This window comes from Rhodamnia argentea, chromosome 10, assembly GCF_020921035.1.
Source record: "Rhodamnia argentea isolate NSW1041297 chromosome 10, ASM2092103v1, whole genome shotgun sequence".
NCBI classification, from domain to species: Eukaryota; Viridiplantae; Streptophyta; class Magnoliopsida; order Myrtales; family Myrtaceae; genus Rhodamnia; species Rhodamnia argentea.
Genome location: NC_063159.1, coordinates 16,228,194 through 16,245,539, shown reverse-complemented (window position 1 = coordinate 16,245,539; position 17,346 = coordinate 16,228,194). Strand labels below are relative to the sequence as shown.

General features: G+C 41.5%; 1 protein-coding gene across 1 annotated transcript in view; it reads right to left on the bottom strand.

Moving 5' to 3' along the window:
• The window catches only part of LOC115729716 (wall-associated receptor kinase-like 1), a 47,400-nt gene extending 34,965 nt beyond the window's left edge, over positions 1–12,435 (bottom strand). The window contains exons 1-3 of the mRNA XM_048271840.1: positions 11,503–12,435; positions 11,113–11,217; positions 10,325–10,629 (exon numbers count right to left, since the gene is read on the bottom strand). Coding sequence (XP_048127797.1) covers positions 10,325–10,629; positions 11,113–11,217; positions 11,503–12,427 — 1,335 coding nt within the window. The 5' untranslated portion in view covers positions 12,428–12,435. The remainder of the gene's footprint in view (positions 1–10,324; positions 10,630–11,112; positions 11,218–11,502) is intronic.
• Positions 12,436–17,346: the final 4,911 nt, after the last annotated feature.

Below are 17,346 nucleotides of genomic sequence, written 5' to 3'. Positions count from 1 at the left end.
CAATCGAAGGATAATCGAGCGGAATCTCCGAACACCTTGAGTCGGGCTATCCCCATTTCAATCGCAGCCTGCGCACCGAGGATGCATGCCTCATATTCCGCTATATTATTTGTGCAAGGGAATACCAATTTTGCGGCCACAGGATAATGCCGACCACTTGGAGATATCAGAACCGCGCCCGTGCCCGATCCCGATAAATTGACAGCTCCGTCAAAATACATAGTCCAGATGTAATCTTCCACCGACATGATCCGATCCTCGAAATAATAGGCATCATCATCTCGCCCGGATTTTCAGCTAGGACATCCGCTATAGCCCGTCCCTTGATTGACTTTTGGGACAAATATTGAACATCAAATTCGGAGATGAGGATCCGCCATTTGGCAAGTCTACCAATCAAGGCGGGTTGATTAAGCAAGTATTTGATAGGATCGCACTCTGTCACCAGAAGTACCTGGTAATGCAAGGTATATTGCCGAAGCCTTGTGCAAGCACCTGCACTAACGCCGCACATGTTTTCTCCGCTTCGTGTACTTCATTTCAAGAAGCGGTGAATTTCTTGCTCAAATAATAAATGGCTCGTTCTTTTCCATCCTCCTCGCCTCTCTTGTGCTAACATAGCACCCAAAGACTCACTAAGGATTGTGAGGTAGAGGATTAAAGGTTGCCCGGTGTTGGAGGAATAAGCACGGGTGGACTCATGAGATGCTCGTCAGCTTCCCAAAAGCTTCTTCACATTCGCTATCCCATTGGATTAGCGCATTCTTCTTTAACAGCTTGAGGAATGGCTTAGCGGTTTCGATAACCGAGAGATGAATCGAGCAATATAGTTTAGCCTCGCCCATCGACTTCGAACTTCTTTAACCGTCGTCGGCGGCTTAAGCTCACGAATAGCCTTGACTTTAGAAGGGTCGACTTCAATACCCTTATTGCTTACCACGAATCCGAGCAGCCTTGCCCGAGCTGGTCCCAAAGACACACTTGGCGGGGTTGAGGCGTAACTTGTACTTTCGGAGTCTATCGAACAATTTCTTGAGCGTTTCGACATGATCTTCTCCATGCCTTGTTTTTGCTATCATGTCATCAACGTAAACCTCAATCTCATTATGCATCATGTCGTGGAAAAGGGCAACCATGGCTCGTTGGTAAGTAGCTCCAGCATTTCGAGACCGAACGGCATCACCCGGTAATGAAACATTCCCCATGGTGTGGTGAAAGTGGTTTTCAACTTGTCATTGACATTCATCGAACTGATTGTACCCGGAGAAACCATCCATGAATGAAAACAATTCAAATCCCGCAAGATCATCAACAAGTACGTCGATATGCGGGAGGGGAAAATCATCTTTAGGATCGGCCTTATTCAAATCTCGATAATCGACACGCACCCGAATACGCCCATCCTTCTTCATGACTCGGGACTATATTGGCAACCCAATCGAATATTCTGTAGTCTCAAGGAATCCGACGTCAAGCGCCTTCATGACCTCCTCTTTGATCTTCCGGACCAATTCTGTCCGGCCCTCCTTGACTTTTGCACCACCGGCTTAGCCGAAGGATCTATCGGCAAACAATGTTCGACAATGGAACGGTCAAGACCGGGCATATCCGCATAGGACCAGGCGAAAATATCCCGGTAATCCTTCAGGAGCTTAGTCAAGCGCTCGCTCATCTCTTTGGAAAGGTTTGCCCCGATCTTAACTTCTTTAGGGTTTTCCGCATCGCCTAGGTTGACCGAGACAGCTTTGTTCACCGGCCAAGGGCTTGATCTCCTCATGTCGTTCGAAATCCCGACGAATTTCCTCATAACTGGACCGCACTCATCTAGGTCGTATACTTCGAATCCACTAGATTTCCCTCCTCATGTATCCCCCCGAAACATAAAGTAACAAAATCGAAAAACAAACAAGGTTTAATTGCGGTGTTTTTTTTTTTTTTTTTTTTAAGAACTTTATTTATTTATTTTTTGTTATTATTTTTTTTTCAAAACCGTGGGACATGAATTCTTGAAGAAGCCCAACCCTCGCTCTTACCATGATGACAAACTTGTTGGTCGTTGGTTATCGTCATCGGGTTGGTTTGGGATACTTCAACAAGATTCGAAAAATAGTGCAATTTTATTGATATGAAATTACATCTTCTAGGAAAAAATTCAAGAGTGCAAATACGTAATAGAAATCCCAATGTGACCCAAAACCTAAAGGAAACGTAAAAGGTCCCACGCAGGGGATTGCATAAACATAAAGATGTTACTCGAATCTAAACCCTCCAAAGGGATCATCACATATGGCATTGACGAATGATTTGGAAGGTTTAGGTGCTGGGTAAGGTTCCTCTTCATGCGCTCCGTCTTCGATATAGCAAGCAATGGTTACATCGTCAAAACAACCAACTATATCGAAGACTCCTTCATCTTCTTCGGACCCTATGGGTTCAACTCGAATACCTCGATCCTTCGGTGTGTTGGGGAACACAATCCCCAAGTCTTCTTCGAATTGGGTCAAATTATCGTAACCTCCAACCACTCCAACTGATCGGAAAGTGGTATATAGAGGTGGGGGTAAAGGATCGCATGCCTCGCTACCGCGACCCATTACGCCTCTTTTATGTCCACGTCCTCGACATCCCGCATCGGGCTGTATGAGATTGGCCTTTGGGTTCAATTGGGGTGCGAATCCCTTGGCCATGTCGACCTAAACCCATACCGGGTTTGAAGTCATTGCCAACCATTATCTTAGCCACCATAAGAGAAGTGGCTGATATTTCGAACCGGCAAAGGACTTTCTCGGTGATGCATGGATAGTGTGTACTATCTCAAAAGCGTGGTAGGAATCTTCTTCAACATGAGTCGGCTCGATGTAAGGGATGGCCGTCTCATTGAAAATCTGGTGATCTTCCTCCCCATGGACAAATACCAACTTCCGTCGACCACGAACTTAATTTTCCGATGAAGGCTTGATGGGACAGCCTCCGGCATTATGAATCCAAGGTCGGCCTAAGAGAAGGTTAAAGGCCGAAGGAATATCTAATACCTGGAAGAGAATGTCAAACAAAGAAGGCCCGATCTGAATCTCCAAGTTGATCCGCCCCAAAGACATCTTTCTTTACGCCATCGAATGAGCGGACGGAAGTCTTGGCCGTCCGCAACCTGGCCGGTCGATTCCAAGACGATTCAATGTGGCTAATGGGCAAATATTTAGTGCCGACCCGTTGTCAATAAGTACCCGAGCTACGTGAGTTTGCTTATGTTTGATCGTTATGTGCAAAGCTTTGTTATGACCTCGCCCTTCAAGAGGAATCTCATCGTCGCCGAATGCAACCCGATCCTTTAGAAGGATCGTCCCCACAAAGTTCTCTAGTTTGTCATGTTCAACATTCTCGGGTACGTGAATTTCGCCGAGTACCTTCATCAAGGACTCCCGATGCTTCTCGGATGACTCGTAGAAGTTCGAGTAGGGATACCTGAGCCCGGTGACTTCCGCAATCGGGTCGACAACGCCGTACTCACTCGCCTTGATTACAGCCAAGAATTCCTTAGCATCTTTCTCGGTGACTTGTTTAGTCGGTTGGTCATCACTATAAGCGCGTCCCGATCTTGTTATCGTGGCAAGATCGTAGGACCAAGGAACCGCCTTGTCATTAGCGTACGGAAAAGGCCGAGGCGAGGCAATGACTATTCCAAGTTCGTCATCCGCTACATCTTCCAAGGCGGGCATGTCTCGCTACCTCCGGGTCATTTTTGATCAAGTTAGTCATATCAAGATCTTCCACCTCGAGACTCTTGAAAAGTCCCGGTTGGGTCAAAGCTGCAAGCTCCCGATCCCAGGCCAATGACAATCCGGGATATAGTGGCCACCGTCCCGGCTTTGACTTGCCCGCACTATGAATCCATTCTTCATGAGAGCGGAGACCTTTTCCTTCAATCGATCGAGTGATATCGGTTCACCGACCTCATAATATCCCGCCCGATCGAGCATTGAGAACATCGGCTACTTCAACTTTAACAAAGACCAACCCGTCTAATCCCCGCCCGAATATAGCATTAACTTTACTTGAATGATCCGGCAAAGGATTATTCTGGACATTCGGCGGTTTGTTGCCTTGAAACGAGAATGCCTTAGAATCAAGAAGATCTTGAATCCGATGCTTCAACACGAAACAGCTGTCGGTGTCATGTCCAGGCTCCCCGCAGTGGTAATCACATTTCTTTGATGGATCATATCTTGGCGAGCTCGTGTTACCGGATCGTAGAGGCTCGTAAGTCGCAAACCTCTCTTACGTAGAACCGCGAGTACCCGTGACGGGGTTCCCGGTAGAGGAGTAAACCGCCGAGGGGGCCGTTGATTCCCTCTTTGTCGTTGCACGCCGAAATTAGCCTGCTGCTGATTAGGAATCTGCACAACCGGCGCCCTGGGTCATGGGTTTCTCGGGCTGTAGGTCATGTTAACCTCGTGGAGCCGGTTCCTTATCTTTCCTTACCGCAAACCTCTTAGTCATCGTGGTGACATCATCGTACCAACCTTTCTTCATACCGTTTTCAATTTCTTCAGCCATTGCGATGAGATGGCTGAATGATGTAGCAACGGATCCCGCATTCGGGTTTTCATAATTCGCGCAGTGGGAAACAAACAACTTCATGAGCTCCCTTTCCGGAGGGATCGGTTTCACTGAGATGCCACGTTCCTCCACCCGGTGGCATACCGCTTGATTGTTTCTCCTTTCTTCATCTCAAGTCGTTCAAGATCTTCTCCCGGTGGTGAGTACGTCCAAGTTAAAGCTAAAATGTTTGATGAAAGCATTAGCTGCCTTCTCCCAATCATCCATCCGATAGATCTCGTAGTCCGTATACCACCTCATGGCAGCTTCTTTTAAACTAGCCTGGAAAGTCCTGGACCATTAGGGGGCCATTGGTCGCATGCTTGTTCATTCTTGCCTGGTACATCCGAACGTCTTGAACCGGGTTGGAAGTTCCATCATACTTCTCAAAGTCGGGCATCTTGAACTTCTCCCGCACCGTGACCTTTGAAAAGACAGACAAGTCAACTGGGGTATGTTGTGAGTCCCCTCAACCTCTCGGATCCTCTGTTCCATTTGGGCCAACCGCTGGCCGTATCACCATTCAACCCGGGGCCACAGGGCTGGCTTGGGGGATTGGGACTACGGGCGGCGTGCTCGTGCTCGCGCTCACGCTTGTGAAGATCACATCTTCTAGCGGCATTGTCTCGATAGGGAGCAGCTTCCGGTGGCTTTACCGGAGTTGTCCATAGGAGGAAATGGAGCAGGAATGGTTAGCGGTGGGCTGGTGGTGGATGATTGAAGTTTGGCGGCGAAGGCAGCCATCATTTCTTCCATCTTTCGGGACATCATCCCTTCGAAGCGCTCGGTCAAGGAGCCAAGTTTCTCGTCTAGGGCAGCACCGACGGTGGCGTTGATGTCGGCCATCTTCCTCGCGACCGATCGAGTAATATGTGGAGGATCCGTGATAAATTACCCGTACGTAGTAATAAACGCAAAATGAGTACAGAGAGCAAGAATATCGAGCCGGTCCATGGCATCCTTCTAGACTCAAATGAACAAAGTGATTATAACCAAAGGATTGAAACATGTAATTTTCAGTTTGTCCGCTTTTACGAAAAAATCCGTATCAATTTGCGCGTTGATCAAAACATGTCCAAATTTTACGAGCTTATAGTTGAGAAGATGATGAACAACTTTTATGTTGGCTAATCGGATTAGAAATGCACGGATCAAAGCAGTTTAATGTGTCTTTCCAAAAAATCACGTTCAGAAAACTATTATAACCGCATGTTGTTGAAAAAACGAAGGGCCATATTAAATTATGAATTTAATTCTGAAATTTTGTAAGACATTAGTTCAAACATAGGTCTACAACTTTCGTGTTTGGCACTTACTCAAAACTCGATCATAGAATTTAGTAAAAATCGTACAACAGGAACAAGCCAAATCAGAATTGAGGACAACCGATGAAATTGTAAAAACTACATAAGCAAAGTGTGAAATTGGAAATAAGACGATGAGATTCCTAAACAATCAACCTATGAAAGTAAATACATGACTCAATTTAAGCAAACCAAGAAATCAAACGGTTTTTCTTTTTTTAGAGGCCACGTGATCTATAGACGAATGGGCCTTCAAGGCGCGCCGCAATCGTGCATTCTCCTTTGCCAAAGCATCTGCCTTTTCTTGGGCCTTCATCGCCTTCTCTTCGCTGGCTTTGAGTTGAGCTTGACGGGTATGCTGCATTGTCACGATCGGGATCTTCGGGAGTATCTCAAAAGGGGATGGCATGAAACTCGAATATACCGAGTTGTGGCAAAGTGACTCCTCATTTTTCCGGTGAGCTCCTCTATGGGCCAAATCAGCTTCCGATTAGAACACTCCCGCCAAGCCTCGTAATGACGTCTCGCCCGCTCCGTAGTTCTCGTCCTTCTCAAATTGAACTTGGAATTCGTTGGGCCCAAGTGAAGGCGGGATATCCCGCAGAACCCGAAATTGTCGTGTAACCCGAAGAGGCCGATAGCTGGTTGCTCCATAAATGCCCATCAAAGGCACGGGTTTCGGTCGCCATGGCACAATCGAGCTTCTACCACTCGGAACCATACAGCTTGCCAAAGGAAAATCTTAGGATTTGGATTCTCGAATAAATGGACCCACTGCGTATAGTGCAAGTTTTTAGTTCGATCCCGTATTTGTTTAAATCTTAAAATAGGGTTGTTAGTCATACCCATTTCAAATACAATCATGTTTTCCCGAATTGAGAAAGGTGTGAGAAAAACCAGATTTGTAAAAGCTCAATTGGGGCTCGAAAAGTCTTATCTTTTTCTTTCTTGTTTTCTTTTTGGAATGAGCGAAACATGTTAGTGAAATGAAAGTTTCAGCAAGGATGGTGTTTACAAAATTGACCCCACCACAAACTTGTTTTACCGTCCATGCTATCACGGGATCTATAGCGTTCGACGGAATGGAAAAATGATAAGTCCAAAAAAGGTTAAGATAAAAATCTTAGATCTCATGAGGTCGGAGTTATTTTCAAAACATTCAATGAGGAAAGATAATGGGCATGCCCGGCAGCTTACCCTTGAGCACTTTTTCAATTTCTTTTTAGTCGAACCCAAAAATTCAGCAAGCACTACCACCGGATCTACCCGAATAGGTGGTTCAACCACATCCAACTCAATTGATTTTCCGATGGCACATCTGTATTCTTCCAGAGTGGGTGTGAGCTCAAACTTACCTCCAAACACAAACGTGGTCGTCTCGGGGCACCAAAAATGAGCAAGTGCTTGCATGATCCCGCTTTGAACATCAATCTCAAGAATTGGCAACATGAACCCGATACGCTTGAGCACGTATCGCTGGCCATCCGGTTTCAACTTACCCCATAGCTTCTTGAGCTTTAGCTTTGGAGTAGGCACGAAACGGATATCGTTGCGACCCATTCGTATATAGATCACGTGCCAATTAAATCAACCTAAACCATGGACCAGCCCAAAACAAAAATGAGATAACAGGGCATAAGAGACAAGAAATTACCGCTCGTAGGAAAAAAATGTCAATCACAAAGACATGCACATGAAGTGTGGATTCAGATTTTAGTTCTTTTAGCAAAATGAAATGAAAGACAGAACGACATGTCGCAGCTCGCGTACGTTCATCATGACTAGTTGCTGCCTTGCATACATAGTCACGACTAGTCGGGTCCAATCATCTCGGCTTGGTTCGGTCGACAAGAGCAACTCTCATGCATCATAGCCTTACGTGCATGAGAATAACTCTTGAGCCATTTTTTGAAGAATTCGGGATCCAAGCGGGATAACCTTTAGCGAAGCCTTACCGCCAAGGTTAAAGAACCACATAAATACCATCCTCGAAACTATCGGGTGACCCGGGTTCGGTCACAAGTCAAGGTGGTGTAGTGCAATTATATAGAGGCATGCACGACATTTTAAAAGCAATCAGCACTCCGATAGTTCAAAAATTAAAATTCTCATCACCAAGCCTCGCAAAACGAGGTTAGCCACGGACTCCTCCCCTTATAACTCCCTTTCCCGCAAAACCATTTAACACCTAAGGATTAAAATTCAAAAAAGATTGCCGATCAAGTGATTTTATTTTTCATGAAATTATTCTGGCCTAAGTCCTCTTTAGTCCCCAAATGAGTCGCTAAGTCATCACGACCTAAAAAATAAACAAGTTAATTTTCGGGCTAATGGATTATCAGGTTAATTAATTAACTAACCTAACTCGGATTCTCCCAAGTCCGTACCAAATCGCAACTTAAGGTTCAAATAATTAACATGCAACGTGTTTTGAATTTGGAGTCGCCACTAATCATTTTCGGTAGGTTGATTAGAAACCTAAATAAAATAGCGGGAGAAAACTATCTTATTTCCGCGAACCGTAGATTTTGAATTCGGGGATTTGGTTACGCTAGATTACTCTAACGCCCTTTCGGTACCATTTTCATGAAAAATATTTGATTTGGCAATTTTGATGGATTTTACTTGAAATTCAAAGATGCAATTTTTTTGGTTTTTTTCTTCTTTTTTATGGGGATGTAAAACATTGAACTTTGTACGATATACACCATGGATGATTTAGAAAGAAAGAAAACGCAGCCAATCACGAGTATTTACAAAAATAAATTAACATGTAATAATGCTAAATTTTGGGACACGTGACATGTCTAAAATAAACAAACAAATGTTCACACCAAACGATTACATTTTTGTAGATCGAGATGGAAAGGGTTACCTTCTATTCCACAAAATCTTACTCACGTACACGTTATGGCTTCCTTCAAGATCTCGGAGTTGGAAGAACGTGGCTATCGTCGAAAAAAGGCAAGCAAGTGGCGTTGTTGGATGGCGAGAGGCGAAGTACGTGCCGGGACTCGTCGAAGATGATGCTCGACTAAAACTCTTTTCTTCACTCTCAAATTTTCTCTTACGATTTTTCTCAAGAACTCTCTTTTTTCCTCTCTAAAGAATTTCTCTCACAAATTCTCTCAATTCTCTTCCACTCTAAAACTCTCTCAATTCTCTTTCACTCTAAAACTCTCTCAATTCTCTTTCACTCCCTCCTTCAATTCTCAAGAACTCTTCCCCCTTTTATAGCCAAATTTCTCCATCATCTTCCCTTCTTCATCTTCTCTTCATCATCTTCTCTTCATCACCTTCCCTTCATCATATTCATCTTCTCTTCTTCATCTTCCCTTCACCATCTTCCTTTCATTATCTTCTCTTCTTTATCTTCTCTTCATCACCTTCCCTTCATCATCTTCCCTTCATCATCTTCCCTTCTTCATCTTCTCTTGGTATTTGCAATGCAGTCCCCGAAGTTTCAAGTATTTGCAATACGATCCCTGAAGTTTTAAGTATTTGCAATACAGTCCCTGAAGTTTCAAATCTTCTCGGTATATTTTTCCATCCCGTGCCTAGTCTAGACGCATGCTAAATTAAGTGTTCCGCTTGCCCAATTATATGCCAATGCAATGTACGCTAAAAATAAATATATGAGATGATTTTTTATAATTTTTATGCAAAAAATAGATTAGTCAAAATTTAGGCGTCAACATCCCGACACATATTTCGCCCCTCGCAACCCAACAACGTCATTGCTTGCCATTTTCGACGACAGCCGCGTTCTTCCAGCTCCGAGATCTTGAAGGGAACTATAACGTGTATGTGAGTAAGATTTTGTGTAATAGAAGGTAATCATTTCCATCTCGATCTACAAAAATGTAATCGTTTGGTTTGAACATTTGTTTGTTTATTTTAGACATGCCACGTGTTCCAAATTTTAGCATTATTACGTGTTAATTTATTTCTGTAAATACTCGTGCTTGGCTGCGTTTTCTTTCTTTCTAAATCATCCATGGTGTATATCGCACAAAGTTCAATATTTTACATCCCCATAAAAAAGAAGAAAAAACCAAAAAAATTGCATCTTTGAATTTCAAGTAAAATCCATCAAAATTGCCAAATCAAATATTTTTCATGAAAATGGTACCGAAAGGGCGTTAGAGAAATCTGACGTAACCAAATCCCCGAATTCAAAATCTCCGGTTCGCAGAAATAAAATAGTTCTCCCGCTATTTTATTTAGGTTTCTAATCAACCTACCGAAAATGATTAGTGGCGGCTCCAAAAATGAAAAAATCTTTTGCAAGAAAATCACATGAACCATAAGTTGCGATTTGGTAGAGCTTGGGAGAGCTCGAACTAGGTTAATTAATCTAATTAATTAATCCGGTAATCCATTAGCCCGAAAATTAACCCGTTTATTTTTTTTAAGGTCGCGACATTCTTGACCGCGATGATCGTTCCATCTATCAACATTCCCTTGTAAACAGTTCCTTGACCACCCCGCCCCAGTATTCGGTTCTCGTTAAAATGGTCTGTGGCGGCGTCCAATTCCATTGAGGTGAATAGCTTGCCTTTCTCTAGGTGATTGTCTTCGATAGAAGAGAGGCGTTGTTGCAACAGAAGTCCGCCATTACGCTTGAAGAAGTCTTGCCTGAGCTTTGCCTCACGCCTTCTCTTGATGAATTTGTACAACCACCAGAAAAGGAAAAACAATAGTATGTCTCCGACACCCGTGCCCATACCTGTGTAAGAAAAACGTCGATCGTGATTGCTTTAGGACCTAGTAAATTATATTCCGAGTTTTTATTCACTCCTGGACTTACGTAACTAATTTCACCTTCATCTTCAACAAGTTAGCTCCCAGCAAATTGAACGAGTGCCTCTTGCTTTGAAGAGAAAGAAAGAAAAAACAAAAGGGAGGATTCACTCGGCAAAATAATTCGAAAGACCCTCGAAAAATATGCGTCATTTATGGGTGAGAAACGAAAGATACAATCAGACCGTTACATGCACAGACTAGAAGCACATAATTATGTCAAAGGCATTGGTTTTTTTTTCTTGTCAGAAAGTTCAAAGCATTGTTGAATGCACGGATTATGAAAGCACAAGTAAATTCAGCAGTTGAGGGAATATTTTCCGCCTTCATGCAAATGAAATTGTTGTATATATAGACAGCCACATTCCGTGATCAGGGAAAAAAAGAGACCAAGCAGTGATGTACATACCTATCATGGCCATGATCTTGTTGTCAACGCAGTCGTATGACCCCGGTCGATTCACGCACTTCCCCCGGCAGTTGAGGTTTGGATCTTCTTCGCATTCGTTGATATCTGATCGATGTTACATGATGTATCGGATCAAAGAAAGAATAAGGAAAAAAAAAAAGGCAGTTTCAATATATATTATATTAGACTAAACATTCCGGAGTCAAATTGTCTCTCAGATTCTCCTGTATTACCAATTCGCGAACATCTATCAACGTATTCGAACAATTTGATTATTTGAGCTATGTTCGGGGGCTTTTTGTTGGTTTCGAGCTCGCATGCCGTCCTACCTGGCTTTGGATGAAGATGAAGTCTAGAAAGCAAAATAAAAGGGGACGCTCTAATCTTTACCTTGGCATCCCTGGGGAAGAAAATAATTCCCCCTGTAGCCTTCATTGCATGAACAATACGTTAGGCTAGGAACCCCGGGCGTTGAGTACGTGCGGCAGGAGGCCGAGCTGTCATTGCCGCGCCTATTTTTTTGGTTGCTCAGCAGCTCATCCTCATAGTCGGTGATTGCCCATTCAAGCACCACCGGAACGTCCGACGGCAAATGGTGTAAATCAGCTTCATACCACCATGTTCTGTCCACCAAGAAGGCGTACCTGCATCCAGCATCTTCCGGCGCTATGGCTTCGCCAGAGAGAGTTTTGAATTCCACGCTGTATTCGCTGATTTCATCCGGGATTGAAGTCATACAGCAACCAATACCTCTAGAGCATTGGTTGAATCCGAGAGTCCCGTTTATGCCGCAGGAGGACTTGCATCCTACAACCGCCCAAGGAGTGTTGATGCCGGCCATCAAGGCCAGGCTGTCACAACCTCCGGCGACAAAATAATTTTGACTTTGGGAGTACCTGAAGACACTGTTACTCGCCCTCAAGTCCACCGGGGCGGCGTTTTGCTGGTTAGTCGTACAATTAAGTTGCGAGTACGATATGGGTTGGCTGACCTTAATGAGGCCGGGGGAATTCGAACTATTCGGTAGCGAGATATCTAACACCGCCACGCTCAAATTCTTAAGTACCGGAGCATGCGTTCGCTGGCAATCGATCTCGTATCTAGGATCCAAGAAGCAGCCGGGTCCAATTCCAAAAGGATACGGAATGTCTGTCAAATTGCCACATGTGTCCGGACAGCCAGGCCAGGCGGAACTCTGAGGAGGTGATTCTGCTGCACCAGCTGACCTATTCACTGCGAAAAGAAGCACAAGCATAACGAAGGCCATCTCAAGTGCCGGTTTCGGAGTCGCCAGGATCATCTTCTCCCGATTCATCCTCGGCGGTCCGCTCCTACGTTTTGCCACTGTGAGAAAAGAATAAACGGCTGTTGAATTGCCAAACACCTCTCCATGAAAACAATAGACTAATGCAAAGAGAGCAGGAAAAACCATGACTATGGTGGACTGTAAGAAGCCAAACTTTCCTTCCCTTCTTCAACATTGGCAACTCCTACTTGAAGATTGAGTTCAAGATTGGCGGCTCTGCATTTTGCGCGTGCTGCGGAATTTGGAGATGTCTAGGTACTCAAATTATAAAAGTTTTGTCTCATTCACTTTAAGTCCTCAGTTGACTTCAATCTAAAAATTTTAAGAACCAGCGGCGTGGGTTTTGCTCTAAGATCCAAATAATAAATGATCCGACCGAATTTGCTTTACATCATCTATAAATCCTATAATAGTTTTTTATTATTGGTCTACGAAAATCTACAAGGGGCTTCAATGTTTTTAGGATTGGCGCACAATCACAGCGAAGTAAAATGTAGCAAGAAAGAAAATTCGAAATACGAGATTTTATCCCGGTTCACCCTTTAACTAGGACTACGTCCAGTAGAGGATTCCACTATAATTAGCACCTCACATCTCTCGTTACATTACTCAATTACAAGTGAAAATGAGTATATATAGTAGTAGCTATTTATAAGCCAAAGCCCAAACTACTAATGAAAAACTACGGGCTTAAATCGTAAAAATCCTCCGGTGTCCGAGGGCATTACCCCCTTGGGACTCACGTGTTTTTCTATTGCATGGGAGTATGAACCATACTCTAAGACATGTCACCCATTATTCATTTGTCGGACATGATCATAGCCTATTTACAAGTAATTTGAGAGGGGCCTAACACCAACAAGCAGATTTAATGATTATAATGTGGATGAAATCATGGAAATTTACAAATAACTTCATGGACCCCACAATAATTGTGCCGAGAATGCGAAAACTCTATTACCCCGAACTCTTGCGGGATAATTGCCCAAAAAGTCCTAAACCTATTGTACGGCGGCCAATTCAATTCTAAGCTTTTCAATTGTAAAAATGTAGTCCTAAATCTCCTAACCGTTTGCCGATTCAATGCTAAACCTTTTAATTGTGCTAAGTTAGTCATAAACATTTTGACGATTTGCTGATTTAGTCTTTAGACCTTTTGATAATTTGTCGTTATAGTCCTTTTTGCCAATAGAGATTTAGGACTAAATTGGTAAAACTTAAAAAGGTTTAGGACTAAACTAGCAAAACTTCAGAAGGTTTGGACTAAATTAACATTATTGAAAGGTTTATGACTAAATTGATCAATTGTCAAAGGGTTTAGGACTAAATTGGCTCAATTGAAATGTTTAGGATTGAATTAGCCATTGCATAATAAGTTTAAGACTTTTTGGACAATTTTCCCGAACTCTTGCTATAGCGTATTTAACATTGCTTTTCCAACATTAACTCGGTCACACCCCATTTATTCAATTAGAGATGTTTGATTACGATAGTTAGCAAAAACAAAATTTCCCATTTAATATAACGATTTTATTCTATGTCACATATTCCCTTGTTCACACTATCCGAAATTTATTATCATTTCTTTGGACAAACTGGATGGGGGAAGAGACTAGAAAATCCAAAAAAAATACAATCTTAGTCTTAACTACGTTTTTCTTTTTCAGACACTTTGATTTTATTTCAAGGTGTTCTAGTTTTCCAAAATCTTTTACCTATTTTCAAGTTGCGTCGATCAACTAACTCCTATATTACTACTTTCTTCTTACTAGCAAGAATAGATTCTAAATAACAACTGCTGCTTCTACCATGGATTTATTTTGTGCTGTCAACAACTTAATTTAGAGAAAAGAACGCCACAAATTCTAATTTTTTGTTTGGTCAAAAACAATTTTTTCTTTACATCAAGTAGTTCAAGTAGTTCCACGATTGCACAGTAAGCGGGCCTCTGAACAAAGAAGGTCCAATAAAAATTTTGACTGATTCACAATCCAGTTAGTAGATAAAGAATTTCGTGTTTGGGCCTTGGAGACTCAGTCAGCTACTTGATTAGCTTCTCTCCTACTGTAGCCTACACGGGAGCCTAAGTAGTACCGACACGCAGCACACGACACGACATGCCGACATGTCATTTCTAAAAAATAAAAATTTCGACACGCTAGGATACGTTGTATAATAAATGTATATATCTCTATATACATGATAAATTATCATCAAGATTTGTGGAATGAAGAGAGGCTGAAGGGAGAGACGCTATGCAAGAGCCGAGAGGGTGAGAGAGGCCGAGAGGAGAGACATCGTGTGAGAGGGGATGATTATTAGGATTTTTGGAATTAGGGCGATTAGATAGAGGCTTTTAGGTTTTGATAGGTTTCCAATTTTACCCCTAAAATACTAAAAAAATCTAAAATTGACATCACTCGTGCCGGAATATCACATCAAGATTCCCGACTCGCATGTCGCTGTGTATCTGGTTAAGTTCATCACGTGTCGGACGTCCAACATGTGTTGACCAACATGCGTGTCAGAATACATCCGATACCAACACTGACACAGAGCCCCCTAGAGAGTACTCATGCTTCCTAGGACGATGCCTCTTAAACCGGCCCTCAAGGATTGGGAGGAACTTCATGAAATCATGGAAATTTCCCCAATAACTTCATGAGCCCCGTATGTTTCTATAAACCCATCCTCCTAAGAACGCCAAACCTCTTGTATTGTTGTATTTGTATCCACAGAATAGTATTAAAATCAGTTAAAGTGATTGACATATGGATGAACAACACTATATTGGCCACACTCAACTTTTGCTATCCTTTGACCAACAAAAAAAAAAAAAAAATTGCTATCCCTCTAAAGAATCTCCACTAATTTTCTACTTTTAAAAATGTTAAAGTTACCCCACTATCTCTAGCATTAATGAACAAAACAAATTTAGAACAAGAAGAAAAAAAAATTACCCATTAACTGTTGCATTAGTTTCTTTAAGATATGATCTTCTTACATTAAGTCGACATATGCCTTTTACTCAATAAGATATGCTTGACACAATAATCAGCACAAATAAGTTAGTCCATTGAATATACTAAATTTTCTTGACAGGAGGACAACCGAAGTGTCAAAGTTTATGTACGGTGTTTACTTTGGTACCAAAATTTTTTGCCGGGCCACTAAGTGTCAAATTGGAAAAAAAAATGATCACTTAAGTGCCAATGGTGAGAGATTCCGGCCAAATAGTGGCATTTTTAATTAATTTTTAATAGTAAATGGATTTTTTTTAAAGTTAGTTCACAAGGAAATTTTTTTAAAAAATAAGTCCACGTGGCCTCGACATGGTAATTTTTTTTTCCGTAAAATTCAGTCCATGTGGATTGACCTTTTACAAAATAAGCTATTTTTAAAAAAAACTAAATTAAATTTTAAAAATTATAAAAACTATATAAAAAAAACGATAGGAAGGCCTCAAACAGTGTCGAGGGCCAAGGCTCAGTGACCCCCACCAGCCATCCCCCACACTCCCGCTACAACTTGTATTTTCTTTTTTTCTCTTTTTAGTTTTTAACTTATTTTTAATTTTTTAATATTATGTGAAATTTTTTTTATTAATTTTGAGCTTTCTATTGCTGACTATGATTATCCGGCGAGCCACGTAGATGCCACGTAAGATTTCCGGCAAATTTAACCGAAGTTGGCACTTAAATAATTATTTTTCAAAAAATTTGGTACTTAAGTGATAAAAAAAAATTGATACCAAACTGAACGTCGTATACAAACTTTGATACTTGCGATGTCCTTCTTCTGAATTTTCTTCTATGCCACATATAATTTAAATATGAAGTACAAGTCACATGTATAGGACCACACAACAATATAGTATGATTAAGCACATGATAGAGACAAAGAAGCTGCCCTTTTTCATGGAAGTGCGGTCCCACTTGCGCCTCCACAGTGTAAATCTTTCTTTCTCGAGTTTACATCTTTGTATTTGATTAAATTTATAAGGCCCTTTTAGTCAGTCGTCCATTTTCCCCCTCTTTTCAGTTCTCATTCTATTTTCTCCAGACATTCTCTTTATGCCAATATTTTTTAATTTTATTTTCTATCATTTTTCATTATAGAATTGAAATTTTCCTTCTTTAATTTTATCCTTTTCCATTGATCATTAGGATTTTTTTTTTCGCGTTCCTACTTTCTAATTTACTTTTTTTTTATGATTTTTCATTTGGAAAACTTTTTCTTCAAAATAGGATTTAGTACTGAATTTTTCGCACATCAAATTATTTTTAGAAATTGAAATTTAGTCTACATTTTTGGCATGCTTTGCCTAATTATTTTCAGATATTATGTCAAATTTAAAATTGTAATATCGAGTATTAGCCAGTTAACACAAACTAAATTGACCTCACAATACATAAGGGAGCATATATATTATTTTCCCGTATTACGGTCCTATTAAATGACCTCTCAAATTGGTAAGGTCGTACCGCTTGCGAGAAAATTTGGCCCTTGTCGACATAATGATGGTAACATCAATCTCTTTTTTCTCACATTGATGGTTGGCACACAATATCCTTCAAGATGCGTGTGCGACAGCCATTTCAAGTCACGAAACTCTTAGCAGTTTTTAGAGATTCGCATTCCGAGTGAAAATTATCTTGATGATAATTCTCTCTAGTGGAAATATGGTAATGTAAGCATCGTAAAATCATAATGCATAAATGCCATATTTTAGAAATGGATCTTGAAATGTGCATTCTAGAATATTCTTTAATTGTCTATTTCTTTAATGAATGCATATATTTCTATTCTAATTGTTTCTGACCGGTAATGTTTCCTCGAAAACCAAAGAATTTCCTTATGTTCGAGTTGCTCTTTGAAGTCTCGTGATTCGTCGAAATATTCTTGAATTTTCGAAATATCTAAGCCCT